Source organism: Lates calcarifer, linkage group LG12 (assembly GCF_001640805.2).
Source record: "Lates calcarifer isolate ASB-BC8 linkage group LG12, TLL_Latcal_v3, whole genome shotgun sequence".
Lineage (NCBI taxonomy): Eukaryota > Metazoa > Chordata > Actinopteri > Centropomidae > Lates > Lates calcarifer.
In genome coordinates this window covers 20606710-20634693 of record NC_066844.1, presented here as the reverse complement: position 1 = coordinate 20634693, position 27984 = coordinate 20606710, and the positions used below count along the sequence as shown (strand labels likewise).

Genomic DNA, 27984 nt, shown 5'->3' with positions numbered 1-27984 from the left:
AAACCTGCTTTTTGTATCAAACACATTTATTTATCTTTGAAATTTCTATCAACAGGTATGTACAGATTCAGGTAACAAGTGCACTGTCCCCGCAAAAAAAAAAAAAAAAAAATTCAAAGAACAAAGAGAATAATTATTTAAAAATCTACAAATGAACAACAAACATGCTTTGTTTTTTTGTCCTTTTTTCAACACTACCAGGTACTTGGTCGTTATGTAAAATAAATTATAAAATGTTTACTCCACAAGCAACAGTCTAAATTCTTCACCTACTGTATTCTGACAGGAGCTACATTAAAAACAAAAAAGGTCACAGAATTATTAGAGTGCTGCTAGAAAATGTTCGGCGAAAAGCTTATGCAAAGAGCTTTTAAATACGAACGGTTTATTTTATTTTATCATTTCATTTTTTGCTTCACTTTGTCATGTTCATGGGCACATCTCTCATCTACATGTACTCTCTCACCACGCTTCATCTAAAAAAAAGTACACAAAATCATCACACAAAATCCTATGACCACACAGTTAAACAGTAAGATGGGTAATAACACAACACTTTATGGCGATGACTAACTTTTTAAGTACAGTAATGTCAAACAAACCGCTTGTTATATTCACTACCAAAACAGATGAACATCCATTTTTGAGGCTCGTACTTGCTGTTATGTATTTAATACACGATGAAAGGAAATGGAGGACCTTACTTTACTTCGTTAGTAACTGTCTTTAAGTGTTTCTCTCGAGAAACACGGTGGTTGTAGTGGTTGTAGCTTTCACCAAGCAGGAGCTTGACATTTCTTCCTTCTCCCCAAAAAGCAGCATTGTCTTTCACCGACACCCAGAGAAAATCCAACTGCGCTCCAAATCAGCTTAAGGGCGATAAAAACCCTTAGCTGAGCGGAGCAGTTTATAGGTTCTACTCTACATTAAGGGGAAGCTGTTGGAGAACCAGAGGGCATCAAATAGTCCTTTCTTATCTCTGTGTTGCTCAGACCCTGACGACCGGGGTTGTTGCTGTGAGGGGCACAGTGGAGCCAGTGTCGTAGTCCAGGTCGATCATGGTGTGGTTGGCGGTGCCCATGCTGCTAAGGGAAGTGCCTGTGCCCATCTGTCTGTCCCGCAGACTTTGCAGGTAGCTCTAAGGGAAGAGCAACAACACAGGGAGAGATGAGTGAGGTACATAAAAATGGTCTCACTGTGAAAAGAACCTAGAAACAAGCCTGTTTTTTTTGTTGTTGTTCTTTTTTTTTTACAATAATCAGCAACTACAGCACACGCCATGTTGGGTGACACTGACCGGTGCCAGTAGATCCCCAGCGTAACGTTTCACTGGGGTGGGTTTACGACGGTATGTGCCTTCCTGCCCACCTGCCTGCTGTCGCTTCTTGGCGTCCTTCTCTCGAATCCGCATCAGCTGGACTCTCTTCTGTCGCCGGCTGATAACAACTAAGAGCAGAAGGGAAATACAAAGACATGAAGTGAAGTATATATATATCTGTAAAATCAAAAATGAAAACATCTGAGCCCCGTACTGCTGAAAGTAAAATTCTGCAACTACGTTGAAGATTTAGACTCCAGGTTGTTTTTTTTCTCTTTGTTTCAATTTCATTTTTACTTCCCTATTAATATATTTATGTACTTAAATAAATTAGACAGCTGTCAATTTCACATGGTAGTTACTAATACAAAAATTGAGGATTTCACAAAAATAAAATGAAAAAACATAAAATATTAAAATAACACTACATTTTTGCAGAAGGTTTACAGATTTTTTTAGATAATGAACAAAGGTAGTTTGGTAGCTTGAAAGTTGCCTTTAAATGTTACTCTTTAACTGTCACTTTAAGTAGAAGTAAGTCACTGGAAATGTGTCAGCCAAGACCTTATTACTCCTACTTCTCTACTCTACTTCTCTGAAGTTTGATAAATACAGACCCTGACCCATCACTACTACGACAGACCTCACAGTCAAAGCGTGATATGTCATCCTTACCCTCAGTGTGTGAGAAGCTGTCATCCGTCAGTTTCCACTGGACCAGTACTCCTATGAGGCTGAGGGCGGGCCAGATGCCCAGAATGACCCAGCTGTACCAGCAGAGAGGCGGCCCGGATGTGAGGCGCAAGCAGTCATACACGTGTGTGGCCAGCGCCAGCATCTCCACAAAGTAATCAGCGCACACTGTCATGATGGCTGCCCCGAACACAGCCTGTGGAGACCATGGTGAAGAGCTTCTGCCACTGCAGCGTCAGCACGGCGAACAGCATGCCCGTTCCCAGGAGGGCGCCCAGCGGCACCCAGACCGTGGTTGGGGTGTAGAACTGGTGAGTGACCAGCAGGGCGGCGAGAGCCAGGAGGAGTCCCAGCAGCAGGCCGGTCATGAAGAGGCCGACACTTCGCACCAACATTGTGACCAGGCCGCACAGCAGGCCAATGCCGAGGCCAATTCCCGCACTGGCCTCGACGCTCAGCTGGGTGTCCAGCACGTGCTCCTTGTGGCACAGCAAGAAAATGATGACGGAGCCGAACATCAGGCCAGACAGGAACATGACGGCCTTGAAACAGCGGTAACCTGGAAACAAGGGGCACAGGAGAGGCGATGAGGAACTGAGAGTTTAGAGGAACAGCATAAACCCATTACATAACCATAATATACATCTATAGCACATATGTATACAATAAGTGACATTTTAACTGTGGGTTATGTCATCCTAGGGCAGGGGTCCTCACCAAAGAAGCAGTAGATGATGCCGAACAGGCAACACATGGAGCAGATGACGGCAGGGATGACATCATACTTCCTCTCTATCTCCAAACTACAGGCGTCGACCTCAGTCATGCCCGCCCCCGCCCCTTCAGAGCTCAGCCCAGTGGGATCTGCCATTCTAGCTGAATGTGGGAGGCTGTGGTGTTCAGCTGAAGTTCAGGACCAGGGTAGAACCTCTGGTGGCGTTATCTCAAGTCCATCTGAGCAGGAGTCTGCAAGAGAGGAGAAAATGATGATTAATTAGGGAAAGAAGACGTGGGTGAATCTCAGTCTTGTTTAAAATAAAACAATTTCATCCCGATCAACACAGAAAACTAAAAAAGTACTCCGGGGGTGAAGGTGAAGTGTGAAATCTTCCTGTCAACTGCGACTTCTTCCTCACCGCTCTGTATGTGCAGCTGTCACAAACTCGACACACAACGCTATGCAACTCGGCGCAATCCAGTGTGCCCGGGCATGCACACAAGCAGCTCATTCACTCGCTATACTCCATGTGCCAGGACCCCTGTCCAGCTCCTGTCCCCCTCAGTCATTCGGGGTCGTGAACTCTGACAGTCGTGAAGAATCAGTCGCCTGACAAGAGTGATTTGGCTCCACTTAATCGCTTTTTAACACAATTAAAATAATCTAGTTGTAGCTGCCCTTTAAGAATTACATGGGAAGGAGAAAACAATTGAGCAGTGTTTTCTGTGAGTAATTTAATAACTTTTATATACTTTTATTGTTATAACTGTGACATTACCCCTACTCAGCCACCTTGCTTATTGATACAGATATAAGTAAACACTTAACTGATGATAATTACTATTGGACAAACTATCTATATCCAAAAATGACAGCAGAGCAGCAGATGTTACCGCCCTGCAAAAACCATCTAGTGCTCTTGAGAAATTATATATGATATTTAAGCTGGCAGGCCTGTAGAGAGCCACAGAGGGCTGCAGTGGGGCTCAAGGCTTATGGGTGGACTGCTCTTTGTGAGGCTGCTGGCAGGCCTCGCGTATGATCTCACCACAGCTGAGATCCGATTACAGCTAACTCACGTTTTCTGCTCAAGACAAACAATCAGGAACACACTGTCTTGCCTTCACTCTTTGCTGCTTGCCAGATCTTTCTTTTTCCCCCCACCCTGTCGATCTTCTACTTGTCCTTTCTCTACCTGAAACTTTCCCCCACGTGACATCTATTTTCTGTCTAACACTGAAATGGGACACTTTTTTTCCGCCTTTTTCTGAGACACGAGGCTGTGTAATTGGTGTGTCCTGCCTATGAATGACTTTACTTGGAAAAAATGAAAGCCCATTGGAAAGTTTTCTTTTCTTCTTTAGTCACTCAAAGTTCTCTCAGTACCTATCTCTCCCTCTCTCTCTCTGTTTTCTATCAGTGACAACTGCAACGTCGCATTTCTTTGCTGAAAGACAAGACAGAATTCAGGAAAACATATGTGTTCAGTTACTGTCTGGAGACTTGTGTCTAGAGTCTGATACACTACAAACGTTGACTATGGTTTTGAGGATACACATATATAGCTTAAGATAATATGTACCAAAGCTGAAACAATCAGTTGATTAAAAGAAAATAATGCTTAAAATATTTGGTTCCAGGTTCTTAAATGTGTGGATTTGATGCTTTTCCTTATCACACACAATAACAAACTGTATATCTCTGGGTCTTATCAGATTAAATCGGGGCTCTGGGAAATGATAATTGACATTTTTCACTTTTTACAGACAAAACAATTACTCTGTTCATAGAGAAAAAACCCACTGAAGACAGCAGTGTTACTAAGTTTCATCTTGTCTTTTGTTTATGAAATGACTTGTGCATTGAATGAATGTGAGGAAAACCAGACTAAGATGTGAGGACATTTTGTTGACTACAGCAGGACAAACAGTGAACTGGATAGGATGAGACAGACCTAAAATAAAATCTCTACTTTTCTGACAAAATGAGCGGCTTCTGGAAGGATCTCTGTATATAATCCAAACTATAATCTTCAAACCAACTCCAGCTAATCTAAGATGAAAAACCAAAGGCTACTACAGGATCATATAAAACTATACACAGGGGTTTAGGCAGCATGTGGGCTCAGTGGTTAACACTGTCACTTTAGAGCAAGAAGAGTCTGAACATGACGGCTGACAGGGGGTTTCCTGCGTGGAGTTCACATACCCTCTCCATATTTCTACATCTTAAGATATTTAAGTTAAACTCTTAATTTTCACTGTCAATGTGCTTTTCTATATATGTTGTGACAGGCTTGACTTCCCTGGCCCAGTGAGCGAGGACTCCTGCGTCCTGTGACCCTGAACAGGATAAGAGGTTTAGAAAAGGACGGACAGGCACAGGAACTTGGGCTTTTGTTTCCCTCTGGTTTGGGCGTTACTGTGATCTCCCTCTTCATGATGGTGTTGATTCAGTCATATGAGAAGAAGAGGAGGTTTTGTTAATGTTACTACAGTTTATAGAGCTGTTAAATAGTTTTCTCTTACTGGAACATGCACTTCCACAAAAAAGCCATTTCAAATGAACCAACAAGCCTCAGCAGATATGGCTCACCTTGGAGCATTTTGTCAACCTTAGTTCGATACGTCTGTTTGGTTTGGACAACATTTAATGTGTATTTTATGGAGACAAATTAACTAAATCCACACAATTTAAGTAACATACAGCACAATCAAATTTGATTACAGCTTTCTACAAAATTTCGTGGGTCGATAATAAAATAGATGACATATCACATTACACAGTAGTGTATTTTGTACTGTAATTACTGTAATTGGACACTCACAACTTCCTCTATTTGCCTCTAGTGGGCCTGGATTTTGAATGGGTGTTTTGTGGTCAGCTTATTGCATTTTGTTAGACCATGAGAATAAGTCATCAACACTAACAGACAATAATAAAGTCCAGAGTTCTTTCTCCCACATATCATTTGGTTACTGTTGGTTACTAATTTTTCATTCCTATTGTTAAAACAACCAGAAACACTATCACTGTGAGTGTGAACTACTTAATATTTCATCATCATTTCAACAGTAAGTAATTTACTCTGCATGTACCCCCATAGACAGTCTCATACCTCTGTGCATCTTCCTCATGTTACCACCTCTGTGAGTCACAATGGTGTCCTATGTCTTGCAGGCTTGGAAGTCTTTGCTGCTGTGGGAGAATAGAGCCATTATGGGGCAAAACAAAGACTCCGAGGCCCATGCTGTGACCTCTAGTGGCTCTCAGAGGAAACCAGGCAGACAAAAAAAGGAGACCACATAAAGATCGCTGAGAGCACCAAGGAAACTGGTAGATCCAGAGTGTTTGCGCTTAAAGATGTCTGCCAAGTATTTGCCTTCAGAGGGCTGGTGAGTGATGGAGGGAAAGGGGGTTGGGGGGTGTCCTAACTAGAAACAGAACTATCTATCTTAATGACTGAACTCTCTCGAGGCCTAAAATCCTCCCAATGCCTCCAAGCCGAGTTTTCTACCAGCTGAGGTCGCCTGGCAACTAATTCAATACAAGTAAAGTAGACTGAGAGTCTATAGCCATGCTAGCAGCCCTGTGAGGATGCACTTAGCTGCAGCTTGATACTAGTATCAGTATGCTAACACGCTTATGGTGACAATGCTAACATGCTGGCATGTTTTGCAGGTAATATTTACAAGGATCACCATCTAAGTTTATTTATATTGGCATGCAAGAGGCTAAACATCAACTAGCACTTAACACAAAGTGCAGCTGAGGCTAATGGGAGTGTCGACAGTTTTTCAGGTCTTTGGTCAAAAAGTAAAGGACTGGACAAATTCAAACTCAGACCTGATGATAGCTATAGATGAAAAGTCAGAGGATCAACAAAGTAATAAGAATATCTGTGATAACCATAAATGAAAGAATAAAAAAGAGTTTGTGGGATTCATCTACTGGGTGACATGAATGTCTATTGTCAATGATTGTCAATGATTGATGAGATATTGACTAAAGCAAGGGACCGATCGACTGAGTTTTGCGACTTTCTCAATCCCAGTGTGTATTAGCTTGATCATGAGAAGCTTGAAAAGTGTCAAAAAGCTTCTAGTAGTATCACTTACATTTTCTTATGTGCCAATAGATGAGAACTGAGAGTTAATACACAGTAAGTATCAGCTGCAGATGAGCTATTGGAATATTATGTTGCCTTTGAAACAAAAACTTGCCCAAGAGTATACTCCCCCTGAACAAACACACTGCGGGGGGGGGGCTGAGCAGCACAAATTTGAGTGCTCAGCTGCTGAGGGACAGGCAGGGCTGACTACAAGTTCTCCACATAGCTAATTTGGGTGTGTTTAATCAAGGGGTGGGTGTATGTGATCACAGCCAAGGATTCTGCAAGTGCTCCTCCGACTTGACGGCCACGGCCAGCTGAGAGGATGAAAATCTGCAGTGTTACAGCTTGGCTGTATGACAACTTTACTTGGAAGACTCTACGAAGAATGTGAGATGCACCGGGGTCTGCGCTCCGCAGCAGTTGCAGTCATAAATCACGCCACCTTCAGCTGAATGCCCCAACTGGCTGAAAGACTGATCAAGTCTGGACAACAAGGACCACTGGAATCGTGACTGTCACAGTAGGGGTTACTAAAATGGATGCCATATTATGCTGGGCATAAAACTGTATGATCATGAATAAATCTAAGCTGACCATCATTATAATAACAACATCTGCTTTTAGTCTGGAACATACTGGTTAAGACATCATGAAGGCCACTACTGAGCTTCCTGTCCCTCCGAAGCAGGAAGCTCAGGACCAGATGAGGAAGTGGAACATCAGGTTTCAGCAGGAACTGACCTTTGTGTTTGAGACACGGAGCAGAGACAGAACCAAAGAGGTGGATCATCAAACTCGAAGCCTCTTTTCAACCAACAACAAAGATTTCAACTGAAAATATATGGCGAGGCTGCTTCCTCTGTCTTTGCACTGCCTAGGAAGTTAGAATTGTCAACACAAACAACTCTATCTCAGACAAGCACTTTGTCCATCAGGAAACAGCAATGAAGGCAGACCTTGCAACATGAAGAAAATAAGCTTGTAATCTGTCTGGCTCGCAGGCTAATCTACATATAACACTTGTCATTGTGTCACCAAGTGCCTCTGTTGGCGTCATTCGTATGAGACTGCTTCAGCGGGGTGTTTGTGCGAGGCAGTTACTGCTGTGTTGGTGCGCTGTAACAACTTGCATAATGAACAAAGCGCCACATGACAGTCATTTTACACTTTCTCCAGAGTTTAACTGCTGACCTTTTGTGATTTTTATTTTTATTACACAAAACTCACGATCAACAAATGAATAACTGTCACAATCCTGAAGCCCTGAACTCTATGTGTGAACCATGCGTCTCCTGTCATAGTCACTGAAAGCACTACCTCAGTCACCTGTTGTTTAGTGGCTAAGTCCTAAAAACAGTGTTCAGACTTTTATTATTTGCTCACACATCCTCAATGCTGAAAAAGTTAACACACACACATAAATGAATAAATACAGCAGTAAAACTAAAGCACTGAAGTCAATATCTGTTCCCTCAACCTGAGTCCTAGCTTCAAAACCTCACCAGTATGTGTGGCATAAGCAAATCAGCTGTTTTTTAATAGCCCTGTTGTGCTGTGTGCACAACACAAAGTTGAATACACTGTGTAGTCCATGGGATATATTTGCATGCACACTACATACAAAGACACAAGTCTCAAAACAACCTTTGAATGTGACTTGTTTGACTGGATCCCAATGTGTCCTCACTGTATTGTGGGTTCATTCACAGCTTTCTTATTACATCACAAACAAGTTATTTTAGGGCAAAGTATGACCAGAAACAACATCAGCAGGACTTGTTTTTCCTTGCATGGATGTAAAATGCCACCATCCCTCAAGGACTATTCTCCACTGTCAGCTGTCTGGCCAGGGGGTCACATGGTCGTCTCCTAGTTATCAGCTGCTTTACCCAAAGAAGTTACTACACCTCTAAATCAGACATTTACCTACACATCGGATTTATCTCTTAGCTCAACTCACTGATTACTCGTTACTCAACTCAACTGTACACTTTGTACAATGGATTTTTCTTGGATGGATGGAAAAGATACTTTACTCTGGTCATCATAATCCACATATTTGTGACCACAGAGTCTCTAAAATTGTGAATTTTATGAAAAACTATTTCTGATATTTGCCTCCCAAAGCCTTTTACAGCATTTAACCGATTTAATTTTGGACACAGCACAGCGCAGTTCCCAGAACTTGGTCATTACCCAGAGTTATAAAAATTCACATTATTTCGCAATATTTGCTTGCACTCCGTAGAGAAGAAATTGCAGCTGTTTAGGTGACAGTATGTCAGTCACAATCTCAGTGGTAGCTGTCTGTGTTTGATGTAAGTCTCCATCAAATCTCTAATTGGAGATTGGTCAAGTTTATACATATTCTCTCTGGCAAATCTGTGGCTCTGGACCCCAAAAACGGTCACTTGTGGCAATTTTATTACTACTGTCTGCCTTCTTTTCTCTCATAGTCTCTCAATCTCATGCCTGTCTGACTTTAGTCTAAACAATAGAGGCCTTTCAACTTAAGATTGCAGAGAGCTACTTACAGAGAGGCATGAAAAGATCAGTGAGGAGCCTTTTGAAAAGAATCACATGCCAACAGTGCACGTGTGAATATTGTATATCAAGGACTACACATGGTCATTAACATACTAAGGGCTAATATCCATCCACTGCAGTGAGTTGGAGTTGTGATCCAGCAGCGGCAGAGGAAGGAGTGTACAGCATGTGGAGTAAGGAGGGGCAGTTCCACAAGGCTCCATTAGGGTTTGTGGCAGAGAGCAGCATTTAGTAGGCGGTGTGGTGAAGTCTGATGTCCATATGTTAGTGAGAGCGTGACAGAATAGCACTGTGTACAGAATAGCACTGTGTATGGGATAATGTATGCTTCTCGTGGGGGGAGGGGGTGTGTGTGCTGGTGTAGAAGGCCATCAAGACACCAACACCCTCTCATGTCCAGGCATGTTCTGATGAGCTTGAATGATTTCAGTGGGGTATCATAACCTTTTTGTAGAGTTTATTTAACTTTACATTTGCTCTGATCAAACAAATGATCTGTTTTCTACAAATGGAGCCGGTGCAAAAGAAACAGAGTTGCTGCCAAAGTAAAATCAAATTAACCACTGATCGAATTGTGATCATTTGTGGATGGGTATGCTATGGCGGCACAGGGGAGTCAGAACACAGTGGTGGTTCAGACCTCTGCATGGCTCCTATATACGTCTACAGAATTTCCACTGGAGCTCTGTCATTTAGAGCAGCCATTTAACCCTCTTTGTCAAATTCCAGTGTGCAATAATTGTACCTCCTACAGCGATCTCACAAGCCTAAAATATCATGTATGTCCTTCATTTTCCAAGCTAACCCAACACCCCTCTCATGTCACAACTATAACCAGTGTTTAAAGGACCATAAGTAGCCTATGGATGGATGTTTCAAAATGATTGGTATCTGTTTTTTTATGTGGTCTCCATGTGACAATGGGGCTTTTCTTGCGCCCAGGAGTCTGCAGATCCTTCCATCTCAGAGTCTAACACTAACTCAAGTTATTCCTTGTGTCAGTTCTCAGAGTAAGGCTATTTCTGTTACACCCCAAGTTGGGTAGCTTACTTTTTAATGTATGTATGTACAATATAGTTTAATGTATTCAATTATACCTTAACTTTCATCCTAATCAAAGATCTATTTGGGACTGTCACTTGACACATTACTCAAATTCAAAATGACCTCTGTGTTACTTTCAGAATACTTTCCAAACTGCACTAGGCACAGACGGAAAAAACTGTGAAGTGAAAAAAGTGAAACAAAAGTCAGAGAGATATATTTTCGTTTGCATCACAACAAAGCCAAAATATCTGGCCCTAGTATGATCTGTGTTTTGCTGTCCTTTACACCCTCCTAAAAGGAAAGTCACAGGTACAGCACATAGCAGTCTCCTTATTAGATTAACCACAGCAATGAGTCTCATGCAGATTCTACAGTGTGGCTCTTCCACAACACTGCTCTTATTCATAATGACACTCTCATTACTCATCACTATTTAGATTTGTCCATGTAGACAGATACAGGAGGCCTGAACACATGGCCTGGCAGAGCTGATTATCCAACAATCCTGAAGACTTATGAGATAAACTCATAATAATCATCATTACTGCATTTGCACACGTGACGGCTTCTGTCTTAAATAATGTCTGTATGACATACGACAACGACGGAGAAGAAGCTGTCATGTACTGCGCATGATGTTTCCTCGCAGTTGCTTGTGAATATATGCTGTATAATACCACTGCATGAATGACTAAATTACATTTTAAAGTACAGTAACCACACAGAGAAATTAAGCTCCTCTTTGTCAGTTGGAACCACAGCTTAAAGTATAAAGCTAGAAATTCCCCAGATGTCTAATATGGGTTTCAAATTGACTGTAGTCAAACATTCCTTTTATCATATAAAGGTAAACAAAAGAATTGTGTGTATTTTATTCCAACTTCACACAAGAAAACATAAGAGTTAACCACTGCTGACATCTCAGTGAAGTTTGGGTCTGTATAGAGAAGGCCGGCCAATACCTTAATTAAAAGAATAAACCTTAGCCTATGGCCCTGTTGTCTTAAGGGAAAAAAAGACTGCTTGTGTTTATAGAAGGACGCAGATCCAAACGCAGCAATTACCCAAACTTCAAATTAAAGCTTGTTAACTAAAATGGGAATTCCTTCTATGCTGTGCGGGACAGCTTGTCTCACAGTCTACTCAACTCTCTCCCTTAAACACTCTCCTGAAAGTTGTTGAAGGTATTTTCTATAAGGCTTAGTGTGTTAAGCTTTCTTTAAATGTCACTTTGTGCGTGTCAGCGTGGTGTTTGCACATTCTACAAACAGAGACAAGATTTAAAAAAAAAAACGAGACCCTTGCGTCCCTGCTAATTAAAAGGTACCATGCAAAAACAACATGTGCAGTCTAACTTTCATCAACCCCTGCTCTTCTTGCCTTCTCCTTTTTCCCAAGGCAGGGACGGGTTTCCTCTCCTTTTCAAAGGGGCAAAACCATCTGGTGCAGGCTGACAGAGTAGGTCAAGTAGACGTGAAGGGGGGTGGGGGGTGCACCGAGGGGCTGTAACTACAGACTGCTCTCTCCCCAGTAAAGACGGTACCCTGTAGGCTGTCATCACACTGCCCCGAAAAACCAAGAGGCACTCCCACCCTGGATCACGCAGCAGAACCACAGGACCAGGAGGGCTTTTTTTCCCTGCACGCTACGTGGTCCATAAGGGGACATTAAATGTTCGCTTTAAAAGATGAAGGATGCTTCTGTATATTTTGCATGAAGAGGATGAAAAAACACAAGATATGTTTGTCTGAGTGCTCAGATTTGTCAAACAACCTGTGGAGTTAGATGACAAAAAATACATTTTAAGGAAACAAATTGACACAAAATTACTTTTTTCACCATCCTCCACTGACACAACTGCTGCATAACTAACCTTAAATCCTGGGGTTGTTAGCCAATACTGACTAAAGCACAGTACTGGGGGATTTTTGGTCTAAATGCCTGGTTCAGTGCACACCAATAATGCCCTTATTATCCTGGATCATTATGTCTTTGTCCTCAAAGGCTGAAGGATAAGTTGCATTATGCTCCTCAAGTGCAAAATGCTTTAAAAGGGGGAGCAGCCATTGAAGCAGCCTGTCTGTATCTACGTGTTATTACAAACATTTCCAGCTGTAGAGTTTGGCCCTGATCATTCAGCATCTGGGGTGGAATCGTTCATCTATAATCAATCATCATCGGCAATGAATATGCAGCTATTGTTTCCATGAAGTTAACTGAATCCAAACTGACACAGAACAGCAAACACACTAACCAAACCTTGGGCTTTAAAACGAAGAATAGGGCAACTGACATCTGCAACACGAACACACACACAGAATGAATGCTTCCTTTAAGTAAGTAGGATTTTTAAGACTTACCGATGAGCCTGCGTGTTCGGCAGCTGTAACCTTTCTCCTGTGACTGTATCGGCTCGGTCAAACAGGAAAAACACCCCACCATTCACAAACACAAAAGCGGCGGTAAGGTACCAGGGAGAACCGGTTTTCTTCCAACTTCTCCCTCGGCTCTCTCTTTTTTTTTTAATGAAACTCACTGGCTGCTGTAAAGCGACAACAACGGCATCGTTCTTTTTTTGTTTTTTGTCCCTTTCCTCTCCTCTGACTAGTCCTGACCACAGACGTGAGGAAGGTTTAGTTGGTTTCCATTGTGCCGCAGACAGACAGTCGGACACAACTTTGTGACTAAATTAACTGTTGAGGTTCCTCCCGCCTGTGACTCCACACTGAGCTACTCACGGTCTGTGGAAAATCTTAACGATCCTCCCTCACACACACACGTACACCTCCCCTTCTTTCACTTCTCCATGCTGCAGTAAATGGCATCTAAAAAACAAAGGAGAAAAAGTTTTTTCCCTCCGCCTCCGAGGCAGTAACCCCCCCCAGTCTCCATCCAGCGTTGTCAGTTGGTCCGTTGAAGGGGCCGGGAGGGAGGGGAGAGGAGGGGAGGGGTGAGAGGGCACAGCAACAGATGAGGCCCCCTCCAGCTTTGATGAGTTCGTTTAACTATACCTGAGCTCCTCTAATAAACAAGGCTGGATCATACAGAGTGCACAGTGGTGCCCCAGGTTTACTATATACAACTTTTGATTATATTATTTCGCTCCTCCATCTTGTGGAGCGGACCCGTGTGTCAAACTCAAGTTTTATCTAGTGAGCTCATTTGTTGTAGGGTTTATTTCATCAGATTGCTTCTGTTTCTTTCTGGGTGTGACGTTCTTCAAAATCAGGGTAAACTTCGGGTAAGGTAGAATCATACATCATGGGAGCATGGCTGGATTACTAAGTGGGTAAAATGTTTAAACTGTCCAGGACCCTGCAGGCCCCTAAAGGCCACAGATTCATGTATCTCCACTGGTTTCAGCCATTTACCTCATGCTTTACTAGCTATAACCTACTCATCTGGCCCTGTGTTGTAGAGCGGCCCTGCATCAAACTCTAGTTGTAAGACTTTTATTATTTTACTTCAGAATGTCCTCACGTTGGGCATGTACTTAAAAAAATGGGGTTGAATCAAATTACCACAAATTAAGATGTATTTACAACTATAGAGTGACTTACTTCAATTCAATTTACTTTATTTCTCCAGGAAAATCCACTCAACAGTGCAGCTTCCCAGAGAGTCTTGGGCGCACACATTGTAAACAAACACAGAAAAAAAAACAACAAAAAAAACTCTGTATTATTAACATTTATAATTACAGATAACTCACCATTCTTTGCTGCTGAACTCGTGATCCTTCTTAGCAATCATTCATTATTATTTATAACTGCAGACTTTCTGTCACTCAATAGCCTCTAATAATGAAGTGATTGTTAATGAGAGAGATTTTTACAGCTGAACAACCCAAACATGCTCCTAATTAATGGCTTATAACTGATCCATAAAGCAAGAGTAAATATTTTAACCCTTGATAGTCATTAGTCAGAATTTTCCAACCCATTATTAGGGTGTTTTTACAAAATAGTGCAGATGGGGCTAACATATACAGGGCCTGTAATGAGCTCCACATGTCCAGACAGTGACCAGAATTTGAATGTGAAGGTGGACAAGTTGAATTACAGGCTAACTCATTCAGTTACACACTGAGGAGGAGTGGGAATTTGCTGCGTTCAGAGGGAATGAGCTACAGCTGTGCGTGCTGAGACTGTAGGAGCACTTCATTCCCCTCCACAGGGTATCAGAGGGCGGGGGTGATAGGGGGGGCTGTATGTGTTTGGTGTGCCAGGGACAGGGTCTTATTTATTTATAACAACGACCGTAGACTGCATGGCCACACCACTAAACAGTTCAACAACTACACCCACGTGTGTTCAGTGTTTACCACTAACAGGCTGTTCACAGTTGAAATTTACATGTAAGGATCGCTTTATGATCTCTTCAGTCAGGTTTGACTCGACCGTGCAGATCATAAAGATCATAGCTTATTGCTCTGACATGCCCTCTAGGTTCCACGGTTCAGCTCTTTGAACTTTCCTCCTAACTTCATATTTTACTGGCACACCATGGAAACGCATTTCCAAGAAGATTTAGCAATAGACAAGTGTTGAGTGCTGACAATGAAATAAACTGCTGATTTAATAAGTGAGAAATTGAACCATTCTTTGTGCCTTTGTGAGCTGATGTCGACAAGCTCCACGCTCATTTTTCATATTCTTCTGCAAGCCTGAATCACAGCTCCTCGGGTGTGATTCATGAATACACAAAGGCAAACAAAGCCAAGGCAAGAGATCATCTTGAACTCGAGAGAAATTTCAAACAATCCCAAACGAGCGACCTGATACAGACATGTGCTTCTTGTTGTGTTGCGACATAAAGTTCAGTTCCACTCCGAGCCAGTTCTGGGGAAAATGAATTATGTAACAAACAAATCAGGTAGATTGTTCCACCTCTTACAATTGAAAAGACAAAAGATTCCCAGAGATTTGATCTAAACATTAGGCTGTGCCCTAAGGTAACCTACAGCAGGAGACTCACAAAAGAGGCTTTATACAACCTTAAAAGGACGCAACAATTAATGAGTTTCTGTGTGGTTTAGATACTTCCTCTAAAGCAGAAAGACCTGATGCTTCAATAGTCCAGATTTAAAGCTTACTAAATGATTGTTTTCTCCAACCCAAGCTTAATGTTTGAACTGCCGTCCTGAGTATAAACACGTAACTGTTAAAGAAAATGTGTCAATCCAAACGCTCGAGGGTGATTTCTGTCACCTTCTATAGCTATTAAATGACACGTCACATCTTCATTTTCATAAACAAAAGCATGGTTTCCATTTCCTGAGAGTTTGCACAATTTAATGACTGACATTAAGCATCTGTTACTCACATGTATGCAACACAGCCTCCAGGCATTTCCTTTTATGTTCTGGTTACAAAATAATGACTCATCCCCTGTACGTTTAATACACAGACTGTCCAAGACTGGTCGAGCTTAAATTCATGGAGACATTTCTCTGGGCAGAGGAAGTGATATAGCTTTAACCTCTTAGCTCCATGAACAGCACCCACTCACCCACCATTGTGCACACATGCTTAACTCACAGCAGTATCTGTAGATTGTCAGGTCTGCCTCTGGCTCTGTAGGATGGGGGGCAGAGCAGATGCTGTGACAGGAAGTTACTAACGTGGTCCAGATGTGAGGACAAGAGACCACCTCCGACACAGCTGGAAAATGTGGACGCCTACGGGCAGCGACTGCAGACGTACACAGGATAACACAGGATCTCTGTGTTAAAGAAAGCTCCATCAAGAGACATGTGCTCATGTCAGTTTTGTAGAAGTGAAAGTCAAATACAAAGATTGAGGTTTTGATCTGTAATTGCTCACTACACACTGACAAACATTCTGTTCAAAACTCAATTTTAAAGTGATATTTTGTATATTCAAGGCTTACAGAGGGATACTCTACATTTGACACATATCAATTAATTTCTCCAGTACTCATCAAAGGTAACCATTCAACATTTAAGTGCCCCCTAGTGTTTAAATGATGCAAAAAAAAGCAGCCAGTGAGCCAGTATTTTGACAACAGTGCATTTTTTATTAATTGGTAGAAATGAATTTTACTCTGAAATCCAAAGTTAAAATTGAACATAATTGAAAATACGAAAGTATTTGTACACATGCAACAGCTTTCACATCAAAGATGAAACTGTTGAGTTATAAATGAAGTCCAAAACTTTCTCAGATAACAATGGAGAAGAAGAAAATCTTACAAAATAGAAAACCACTTAGAACTTGTTTACCATAACCACTTAAAGGCACCAATCAATTACTTACCAAAGAGATAACAAAATGATAGTCTTTAGTAGGATCTATGTATCCAATGGGGCAGATGTAAGGGCCTATTTCTTTCGGGCTGTTTTCCATTAATAGCATTTCCACTGCAGACCCTCCAGAGAGTTGCGTCCACCTTGGAGCAAAGCGAAGGACTTTAATGTCTCCCCTGGCCGCAGTTTGTACAGTCCATTAAGGGGCATCACTAATCCTCATCCTCCTCTTCATCTATTAAGACCATCTTCCGCCTACGCTTCACAGGAGCAGAGGTATCCTCCCTGTCTGATTCTGCATCACCGTTGGTATCCATATCCATCGCAGCGGTGGAGTCATCCTCTATAATGAGACGACAGTGTGAGCAGTGTGATGATAAAGCACCACCGCTGTCACAGGCTCATTACTGGCCCCAGACTGCTGTGGCACAGATGTTAAGCTTTGCATGATATAAGGAATAACAACCTGAATCTGTTTGACTTTGAACCTTTAGTTTTACACATTAAATCACTGGTGTCTGGATGGATTTCAAAAAGTGTGAGTGAAATACCGTTCTCATCGTCGTCCAACACTCTGCTTCTGCTTCTTTTAGCTGAGGGCTTGGGGCCTTGGGACCTGATGTGTAAAGAAATATATCAAGAATTAAGAAGATTTAGGATTAAAAATAGACATTTCACAGCTGTGGCTTTGGCTTAACTGATTAACAAAGACATGAAGTGATACCTCACCTCTCAGCTGTACTTTCTGTATCCTCAGTGGGAGTAAAATCTGACACAGGAGCTAAGAAAAAAAATAAACAAAAAACATCTTAATCCTTGATCCATCCTTATATAGCAGCAGGTTTAATACAACAGACTTCAAATGGTGTAAAATGCTGCATCTTAAATGCTTTACCGACACCTAAAAATTGAACATATCCCAGTGGTTTTAGCCTGTGGTTTCCTATCTTGCTCCTAACGCAGCTGAACTATTTTTTAAACTGACACACCTGAGGAATCTTATTGCTATGTGTGATTTTACACCTTCCCTTTTTAACCTTTTGGCTACGTGTTGCTGCTTTTTTTCTGTTGAGCATTTCCAATACACAACTAAAACACTTGACTGTGAGAACTATGGCACTGCAGTGGATTTCTGTTATTCTCTTATTCTAAATACTCACTTATGATACCATATTCTTGCTATTTGACAAGCCAAAGCAGGCTGTAAAAGAGGCAAGTTTCATGCACAGCGTGTAACTTAACCCTTACCTATAAAGCTGTAATTAACTGGTGTCATCTGATACGACAAAGCAACGATTATGGAATTCCCACACATACCTGAGTGCTCGGTGGTGTAGTGTTTCCTCTTACGTGCGAGTAGCAGAGCTCTAAGAGCTTGAGCTCTCTGTTCACCTGACACCACCTCCTCCTCCTCCTCCTGCTCCTCCCTGAGTTCTCCAGTTGGACTCCTGGGCTCACTTTGCTCCACACCACCTTCAGGTTCATCCTCTCTCGAACTAAGAGCTGCAGCTGCGTTCCGGAGCTGGGATACACTGATCTTTGCTGGGATTCTCCAGAAAGACTCCTAATTACCAAGCAGTGAAAAATAATGTAATAACCTGAAATGTTTCCCATTAGGTTCCTGCCTGTTATATCAATTATCCAGATGTTATTTTCCAATCAAACAAAGAAACAACAAAACTGTTTTGAATTAAAGCAAGTGCAGATCAAACGTGTGATTAGAATGAAGTGAGATTTGATAGTGAAATATAATCCAAAAAAATCCCCATACCTGTTCATTTGCAGGTGCTCGCATCCCCAGTTTGCGTAACAATTTCTGGAAGCTCTTGTTGTCCATGGCGTCTTCATTTGCCTCTGTCAGAGGGACCAGTGGCACAGGCTGGGAAAAACCTGGGGAATGGACCACAACTATTTCATTTAATAAAACCAAAACAACTTTCAATTAAGTGAGGAAATAATACAGAATGCAACATGTTTTCCCGTGAATACTTCTGAGGGTTTTTGACAGTTGCACTTACCATCTTCTTCACGGTCATTTGCTGTTTTGTTAAGACAGTTCTGTAGCCACAACAGGGGTCCAGACATGCCTGCAACAAAAAATAAAACAGTATTTCACTTCTGTTGTCTTGGGACATTTGTCAAAATAATTTCTTTCAAAGGCTTACTTTTTAATATAATTAAAACAGGCTCTACTAATACCTTGAAAAATAATGTGTGTAGTGTAAATATTTTACATTTCCCCCTCTGCCACTTTCCACTGAATAAAAGTAGAGTGCAGGAGAAAACACAAAGCACAGACTGTAAAGACTGTTTGAGCAGTTTGGCTTTTGTCTCACCTTCCTGTTGTAGAGCATTCACCATGGTCCCTACATCAGCTCTCCTCTTCACTGTGGAGTGCATGCCCTGGCTCCTCCTGATGCCATTTTGTGATTCTCCCTTCTCCTGCTCTTCGTCTTCCTCTGCCTCGCTCTCCTCAGACTCATCCTCTCCATCTTCTTCATCATCTCTGTCCATGGAATCATCTGGGGAACCTTGTGTTAGTTCTGCTAGGAATTCTTCTTCAGTCTGTGGCAGAAAATGTATTACCTTTACTGTAGAGACACCATTTCTTTAAATATATGTTTTTATGGGTTGATTATATATCATCTTCAAAAGCACAATCTTTTCCATAGTCTTATTGTAAAAGTTTATCTAAAATAACTTTACCATTCCTTTTCCAGAACTCTTCCCTTGAGCTTTACGACTCCTCTTCTTATAAAGTTCTCGTCGCTCCGACACCAGCCCCATACTGAGCAGCTTGTCCACCACACGTGCACGGGACCGCTTGGCCGTGAGCTTCTTCAGGATGTTACCCAGCACGTCTATGAAAGTACAGTTACTTTTCATCACTAAAGAGAGTCACCACAAAAAACCATGAAGTATTCCTGAGACTACTATTGTACAGGGACTGGAAGCTGAGGACAGAGGTACAGTGAAAGGCCCCTTCATTTTTTCAAGCACTACACAGTCTAATAGTCCAATACCATCAGAGTCTTTGTACTCCTCAAACAGCATCTGCAGCTCCTGCTCTTGCTCCTCAGTCCAAAGTACAATCCGGGTGCCTATCCTTTGAAAAAGAAAGGGGAAAAAAACCCACATTTTAAGGATTTGCAGTATCGACTGTTAACAAAGCTGATCGTTGCTTACTCTGTCTAGAATACATACTTCTGCTTCTTAAGTTCCTTGGCGTTGTCCACCAGACCCATACGCACCAGCTGTGTCACTACCTGGCGCCGGGTGCGGTTGCTGTTGCTGAGTAATGGCAGTAAAGTCTCAACAATATCTGGCACTGAGCACAGGAATCAACAGTCAGTGACAGAATGAACACAACAGACAGAAAAGATGCACAAACAACCAACAAAAACAAAGTAAACCTTCAGAATGGCAGTGCTCCTCATAGAGCTTGCGCAACTCCTCTTCCTCCTCTTCAGTCCATGTTGGTTTCTTTTCCTCTCTGATATATTTAGAGAGACAATATTTCAAATTGCAGAACTCAACATTTGCTATTTTGTAATAAATGTTTAATGCCATATATTTAATTAAATGAAAGTGCATCTTTTACCTATAACTTAGCAACAATGGTAAATGTAACGTAATACACTGGTAGAAACACACACCAACACTAAAGAAAAACAAAACAAAGAGAGAAACCAACCCTTCTTTGCCATAGCCCTCCGTCATCTCACGTACAGCCCCCACATTTTTCCAGAACAGCAGTTCAACATATGCCTTGTTGTTTTGTGCTGCCAGTGAAAAGAAACGGTTCAGCACGTACTTGGCAAAGGTCACTAGTTCCTGTGAAGGAGAGTAGGAAAGGTAGGCTCGTGTCTCATCTCCAGTAGACTTTCTGTGACCGAAAGTCTGCTTGACAACACTATAAACTTTTATTTTCTTCTGTGTTGTTACCGTACCTTGTAAGCAGATGCAGCGGGGTCACTTAGGATTTTGTTGAAAACGTTGAAGACTGACAGCTGGTAAAGCAGGGCGTCCATTTTAAGGTCAACAGCCAGGCGGTGCAGCATTCTAGTGATGCAGTGGTTCGTGTGAGGTGTGTTTTTTGAGTATGATTTTAATAGGAGGAGATATGGACGCACAATATTGGGGCTGGCAAACCTGTCAGGGGTGAGAGAAAGGTTAACAAGGCCCATCGGGAAACCGTTTGAGGGTACAGTGTAAGAGGCTACTCTCTTGAGGGTTATTTTTTGAGAGACCAAACATGTTTTCCTCACCTCTTAACGAAATCTAGAAAGTTGAACTCTGTTTCAGAAACCTGGACAGACTCCAACTCTTCTTCCTCTAACTCTGCTCCATCATCATCGTCCTCTACCATAGGCTCAGGAGGAGAGGACCCTGCAACAATTAGGCAATTAATCAAACAGTTGATCAAAAGAAAATGAATCACCAATTACTTTCAATACTAACAATAATCATTATATGTAGCCCTAGTGCAAAGGGTCACTAATATAATTTCAAAAACCTACTTGGCAGGTTGGCATGAAGGATCTGCTTGAGGAGTTCCAGTTCCTCTTCAGGTTCCACATCAGCTGAACCAAACACATCTCCCTCTGGCCACACCTCCCTGAGCATGACAAACAGAAAAACTTAAAAAATTAAATGATTGGTTTGAGAGGTTGATGGGATCACAGCTAACAATAGATAATCAATGAAAATAATTGTGAGTCTCACTGACCTGGCAGCACGCAGCAGCCCCAGTGCTTCTGGTCCCAGTCGAGTCAGCAGGGCATCTTGCACTCGCACCATAGCCTCAGTCCGCTGCTCCTCAAGAGGAGTTTCAGATGTGGCGTCAAATGGAACGATGCCTTCAGTTAAAGACTCTGACAACTGCACACAGAGGACAGGAAAGTGGTATTCAGTGTTTGTAAATTTGACACTGTTCACTCAATTCTTTGCCATTGGACAGATATGTTTTTGGATTGGTTGAAGGGTTTCCTCATTATGCAACTCTTAGAAAAACTCTTAGAAATGTACAGAATCTGTCCACTCTCTACAATTCAGAGAAGAGGATTTACAGTGTATGCTCTGTGCTCCCCCTTGAGGCTGATTCCCACACTGACCTGAAATCCTGTGGCCCTCAGCTCCTCCTCCACAATCTTCCAGGTCTCCTCCAGGGCTTCTGGACTAGTTTCTGGAGGTGACTGATTTTTTTCAGCATGAGACTTTTTCCGCTTCACCCTCTTCCTCTGCAGAGTGAACAGAAGTAGAATATTTAAGTGAGCACTAATGTCAAACATTTACACAAGAATTACTAATTTAATAAAAGAACTTACCTGAACCATCAAGTTTCTGCGACCTTTGCAGAAGCGCTCCAACATGCGCAAGAAGAGATGAGTGGACTCCACCAAGTCTTTGAGGTAAGAGTGAGGCTGCTTGGTTTCGTCAAACTTCCTCAGCAAGGTCAAGAAGATCTCCCTGTATTCCATCAGGTAGAATATGTTGCCTGGAAGGTGATAATAAATAGATGACTTGGATTTCATACTGCATGTGTAAAACAAGAATATATCCATATCCTTATGTGAAGCATTACATAGTGATGAGACCATGTGCAAAACTGTGCTTACATTCAATTCAATTAGCCCAAAAACAAGTTACATATCACATTTTAAAACAAAATAAAGGGCATGCTATGATAACTAGAACTATTAGTGTACTTACTTTTGATTACATTAGAACTCTGGCGGATGCTTTCATCCTGTGAACGGTCCATCTCGTTCACAGTTAGCAGTAGTTCTTGGTATGCCTTCAGAGCCAAGTGCATCCTATAGAAGAACAAGTGATATCAGTCTGGGCCCAACTCACTGATTTGACATTTTTCCTCTAACTTGTTCCTGATAGATCGTCTCACCTGCGGGACCAGGATGTTGCCTCTTTGCGGTCAGTAAGCATCATCTCGTAGTAGTTGGTGATGTTGCGCTCAATAAAATGAAAAGCTCGGATGGACATGGTCTCAGAAACCAAGTCAGCACGGAAACCATTGCCACGATTGAAGGCCATGAAAAAGCTGAGCGCCCAGAGGTAATAGGTTTCATCGTGTTGCTGAGTCTGCTCGCGAATCAGACTTTCCTATAGAGAACCCAAGCAAAATCAAAGTGTTGTGATTATTGTACTTCCTGTAAATTAAAAGTTTCACATTTTTGCTTGCAGTATGACTAAATTTTATCCTATTTCACAACAACACTTTTCAAACACAGATTTAGAAATAGATCTATCCCAGACTTGCAGGCAAACGTTAATGAAGGCAAAATAATGTGCTCATTCCAACAAGGTATTTGTTTGTGACTAGCATGTCACAGTGTTTGGCTAAATAAACAATTCTTATGTTTGCCATTTGCTACAAAAAGAATGTACAGTCATTTTCCAACACAATGGCTTACCTTGACTAGATACATGAGATGATTGTAGCAGTTCTCCAAGAAGTCCACGCAAAACTCTCGCAAGAAGAGTCGCACATTTAAGGCTGAACGGCGTTTGTCTTTACATTCCTTGGCCTGTCGATTCCTCTTGGGAACACGTCTTACTTCTTTCCCTGTGTCATGGCTGTAATTTTTGAACTAAAAAACAAAAAATGTACACACTTGGATTAAAATCACTTTAGTCAATGCCACCACTCCCAATACTACTACTAATACTACTACTCACATTATGTAGATTTCTGTGATAGATCACATCTCTGTCTCCAATTGACTTGAGACCTTGAACTACGTAGGACCCACCGAAGCGAGAGTGTCTGAAAGAAAAACATCAACACACAAACTGTGAAACAGAGCAGAATATAAACATGTATGTTTTTCAGTCTACTAGTATTTGTCACTGTCAAATAACAGTAACTGGAGTATTTCTTCTCCCTTTCCATCTAATCAGGAAACACACAAAAGATTTCTAGAAATAATATGTAGACAGGAGATATAAGAGAGGGAGGGAGAAAGACATTAAATACAAATTGTTCTTTGAGTGAGGAATGAAGAATTCAGCTTGATTATGTTGTGTAGGCATACCAGTATAATATAACAATCTTTTACAACCCCTGGCAAAAATTATGGAATCACCAGTCTCGGAGGATGTTCATTCAGTTATTTAATTTTGTAGAAAAAAAGCAGATCACAGACATGACACAAAACTAAAGTCATTTCAAATGGCAACTTTCTGGCTTTAAGAAACACTAAAAGAAATCAAGAAAAAAAGATGTGTTAGTCAGTAACAGTTACTTTTTTAGACCAAGCAGAAGGAAAAAATTATGGAATCACTCAATTCTGAGGAAAAAATTATGGAATCACCATGTAAATTTCCATTCCCCAAACTAACACCTGCATCAGATTAGATCTGCTCGTCAGTCTGCACTAAAACAGGAGTGATCACACCTTGGAGAGCTGTTGCACCAAGTGGACTGACATGAATCATGGCTCCAACACAAGAGATGTCAATTGAAACAAAAGAGAGGATTATCAAACTTCTTAAAGAAGGTAAATCATCACGCAGTGTTGCAAAAGATGTTGGTTGTTCACAGTCAGCTGTGTCTAAAATCTGGACCAAGTACAAACAACATGGGAAGGTTGTTAAAGGCAAGCATACTGGTAGACCAAGGAAGACATCAAAGCGTCAAGACAGAAAACTCAAAGCAATATGTCTTGAAAACAGAAAATGCACAGCAAAACAAATGAGGAACAAATGGGAGGAAACTGGAGTCAATGTCTGTGACCGAACTGTAAGAAACCGCCTAAAGGAAATGGGATTTACATACAGGAAAGCTAAACGAAAGCCATCATTAACACCTAAACAGAAAAAAACAAGGTTACAATGGGCTAAGGAAAAGCAATTGTGGACTGTGGATGACTGGATGAAAGTCATATTCAGTGATGAATCGCGAATCTGCATTGGGCAAGGTGATGATGCTGGAACTTTTGTTTGGTGCCGTGCCAATGAGATTTATGAAGACGACTGCCTGAAGAAAACATGCAAATTTCCACAGTCGTTGATGATATGGGGCTGCATGTCAGGTAAAGGCACTGGGGAGATGGCTGTCATTACATCTTCAATAAATGCACAAGTTTACGTTGACATTTTGGACACTTTTCTTATCCCATTAATTGAAAGGGCGTTTGGGGATGATGAAATCATTTTTCAGGATGACAATGCATCTTGCCATAGAGCAAAAACTGTGAATACATTCCTTGAAAAAAGACACATAAGGTCAATGTCATGGCCTGCAAATAGTCCAGATCTCCAATCCAATTGAAAATCTGTGGTGGAAGTTGAAGAAAATGGTCCATGACAAGGCTCCAACCTGCAAAGCTGATCTGGCAAAAGCAATCAGAGAAAGTTGGAGCCAGATTGATGAAGAGTACTGTTTGTCACTCATTAAGTCCATGCCTCTGAGACTGCGAGCTGTTATAAAAGCCAGAGGTGGTGCAACAAAGTACTAGTGGTGTGTTGAAGTGTTCTTTTGTTGTTGTTTTTTCATGATTCCATAATTTTTTCCTCAGAATTGAGTGATTCCATATTTTTTTCCTTCTGCTTGGTCTAAAAAAGTAACTGTTACTGACTAACACATCTTTTTTTCTTGATTTCTTTTAGTGTTTCTTAAAGCCAGAAAGTTGCCATTTGAAATGACTTTAGTTTTGTGTCATGTCTGTGATCTGCTTTTTTCTACAAAATTAAATAACTGAATGAACATCCTCCGAGACTGGTGATTCCATAATTTTTGCCAGGGTTGTACTTCTACTGTGCCATCACCTTGACACTCAAGAAAATCAGCCTGTATGTCACCTTGTTCCTCTTTGTAATGTGCGAGAGCGTTTCGCTGCCTGCTCCCTCTGCCTCAGTGCCTCCAGCTCCTGAGAGTCTCTCAGCTTTTCTTCTACTGAACGAGCATGACCGGCACTCACCAAAGCTTCCGGTGTCTGTAAAAAAAAGAAGAAGAGTTGGAGCACAGAAAACAGCTGGTGACCTCTATGTGCAGCTCCAAAAACATTATTCAGTCTGACCTGGTCTCTGAACATGAGGGAGATTATTTCCAACACATGCATGCTCCACTGCTGCTCGCTCTGGGCCGACGCCAGGAACTTGACCAGGTCATCAAAACCGCTCATGTGAATGGCCCACAGGAGCCTATCGTGGACACTGGCATCGTCATCCACTTTCTATAGCCAGAAGGAGAGATGGAAATTGGGGAAGGAGGAATTAAAGCTGGCTGAGATGAAGGATGACAATAAAGATCATGTTGGCATTCATGGCATTCAATCATTAAGTCAGACCTTTTCTTCTGAGGGGTCTGCAGGCACATGAAGCACATTCCTGACCAGCAGCAGGATCCTCTCTATCAGCAGGTTATCCTCCTCCTGTCTCTGCTCCCAGTCCTGAAAGAGAAGAAGATGAGTAGGGAAAGACAAGAAAAAACATGTGAATAAACAGAACCAGTTTACTGATATAATCTAGTAAACAGGTAGGATGGAGATGAAAATGTTTACTAATAAAACACTCACCAATTGCAGAAAGGTGTACAATGTCTCACTTAAAATGCCAAACACCCGTTCACTGGCGAATGCCTGAAATGAAGGGACACAAGGATTTCTTTAATTACTTATTCCTGTGCTAAATACAACCCCTTAGAGTTCAATGTACCAATATAAAGCGTGTAAAACAGATTGTTACGATTAAAAGGAGGCGATACCTCTTTATAGGCTTGTAAATGAGATGTCACTTGCAAAAAGTGATGTCTGAACACTGGGTCGTCAGGGACTTTACCAAAGCAAAGCATGGCAGGCTGAGTGAGGTTGACCATGAGCCTGAGGAAAAACGAGAGAAGAGTCACATGAGCAATATTTTTTCCTTATTTGCCTACTTCTACAGCTTCCACCTTAAAAACTGAAACAGAAAAAATTTACCTGATGCAGGCATCAAATAAGGCTTTATCTTGTCCATGTTGAATGATAATAGGTAGAAGGTCATTCTGTACAATCTGGCCTGCACCCAGCTGCTGGCGAACATCACGGGTGTCATCTTCATGGCGTAAATACCTGATCAAGTCTTTCACGCTCTCTGCAATGCAGAGACAGAAAACAGTTCAAGGATGACTGTTCTTAATGTACAAATAAAAAAATGTATTCGTCATAGCAACTTCATATTTCTACCACTTCAGAACCACTCACCCAAGCAATCTATTTCCTTGTGGTAGGTGTCACCCTCCAAATAGCCAAGAGCACTGCAAGTTGCCAGAAGTTCACAGTTCATCCTGAGTAAGTCCACTCACCATCAGCCAGCATAAAGGTTCAGTCTAATGAGCCACACAGTTAGACAAAGAAAGAGAGAAATGATGAGAAGGCCAAACACACAAGTTTACAGTTTGATTCTCAGTCAAAGAAGAACAGGCAATCTAATCTCAAGATCAAGAGAGCATCACGAGCAGCTGTCTTTATGATGACCTTCAGATTTTAGTGCGTTATTCTATAGGACAAGGGCGAGCCCAATCTATAAGGGACTGCCTTGACTTTACTTGTGAACAGTGATAAAAAAGTAATTAAAAACAATTACCCAAGTACTATATTTGAGCATTCTGAGATACTTGAACTTTACTTGAGTATTTCCATATTCTGCAACTTGATACTTCTGCTCCACCACAATTCAGAGGCAAATATTATTCCTTCTACATGTAGTTACATTGCATATCCAGATTAAAATTATTAAATATAATCAACACATAATGATGTGTGATGTGTTATTATAGGTAAAGACAAGACCTTACTGATTCCAAGGCAATATAAAGTAGTAACAGCTGCAACATTAAAGTGATATACACATTAATGTACCAATAATTATAGCCCCATGATATAATATACATATATATTAATGTGAGTTGGTTTATATGAGACACAGTATCGGCTCCACATTTTGCTAATGTTATGTAGCTGTTAGTTAACATTAGCTTCAGTTTACAGCAGCCTGATCGCGCGCTGACTTCGCCTTGGCTTAGAGAAAGAACAACAACGCAGACTAAGTTACCAGTTCGTTTAAATGTTGTTCCTCTACATGTGACGGGTTCAGCAGCCGGTGATGTTGATGAAAGTTTTAATGCTTTTCCGTTAGTATTACGATGGCCTCAGTCTACTGTCTGACAAATCGGACGAAGTCTCGCGCCAAGACAGCTGCTGCGGAAGTAGAATGACGTTATTTAGTGTGTACAATGAAGCCATCGAACCTTCACGTCAGGCAGCACCTCCCCGGCTACT

At 41.6% G+C, this 27984-nt stretch overlaps 2 protein-coding genes across 2 annotated transcripts; both read right to left on the bottom strand.

The window, feature by feature from the left end:
• Window positions 1–6: 6 nt before the first annotated feature.
• Window positions 7–13359, bottom strand: LOC108898954 (transmembrane protein 198-like). The gene is given in 7 exon segments (XM_051074759.1): window positions 7–1138; window positions 1298–1446; window positions 1994–2207; window positions 2209–2570; window positions 2729–2977; window positions 3092–5927; window positions 12798–13359. Coding segments are annotated over 5 exon segments (1029 nt in total). The 5' UTR covers window positions 2883–2977; window positions 3092–5927; window positions 12798–13359; the 3' UTR covers window positions 7–988.
• Window positions 13360–16455: 3096 nt separating this feature from the next.
• timeless (timeless circadian clock) lies at window positions 16456–27911 on the bottom strand. Its single transcript, XM_018699135.2, has 30 exons — window positions 27758–27911; window positions 26908–27032; window positions 26644–26797; window positions 26430–26544; window positions 26242–26304; window positions 26014–26115; window positions 25744–25899; window positions 25526–25659; window positions 23402–23489; window positions 23137–23313; window positions 22608–22825; window positions 22418–22521; window positions 22033–22202; window positions 21820–21945; window positions 21435–21586; window positions 21226–21323; window positions 20974–21094; window positions 20656–20857; window positions 20400–20539; window positions 20119–20198; window positions 19910–20033; window positions 19729–19811; window positions 19412–19566; window positions 19042–19270; window positions 18724–18792; window positions 18477–18595; window positions 18023–18269; window positions 17435–17486; window positions 17257–17321; window positions 16456–17048 (listed from the first exon to the last, which is right to left on the bottom strand). The coding sequence occupies exons 2-30, from the start codon at window positions 26987–26989 to the stop codon at window positions 16918–16920; spliced, it is 3756 nt and encodes a 1251-aa protein (XP_018554651.1). The 5' UTR covers window positions 26990–27032; window positions 27758–27911; the 3' UTR covers window positions 16456–16917.
• Between the last annotated feature and the right edge of the window lie 73 nt (window positions 27912–27984).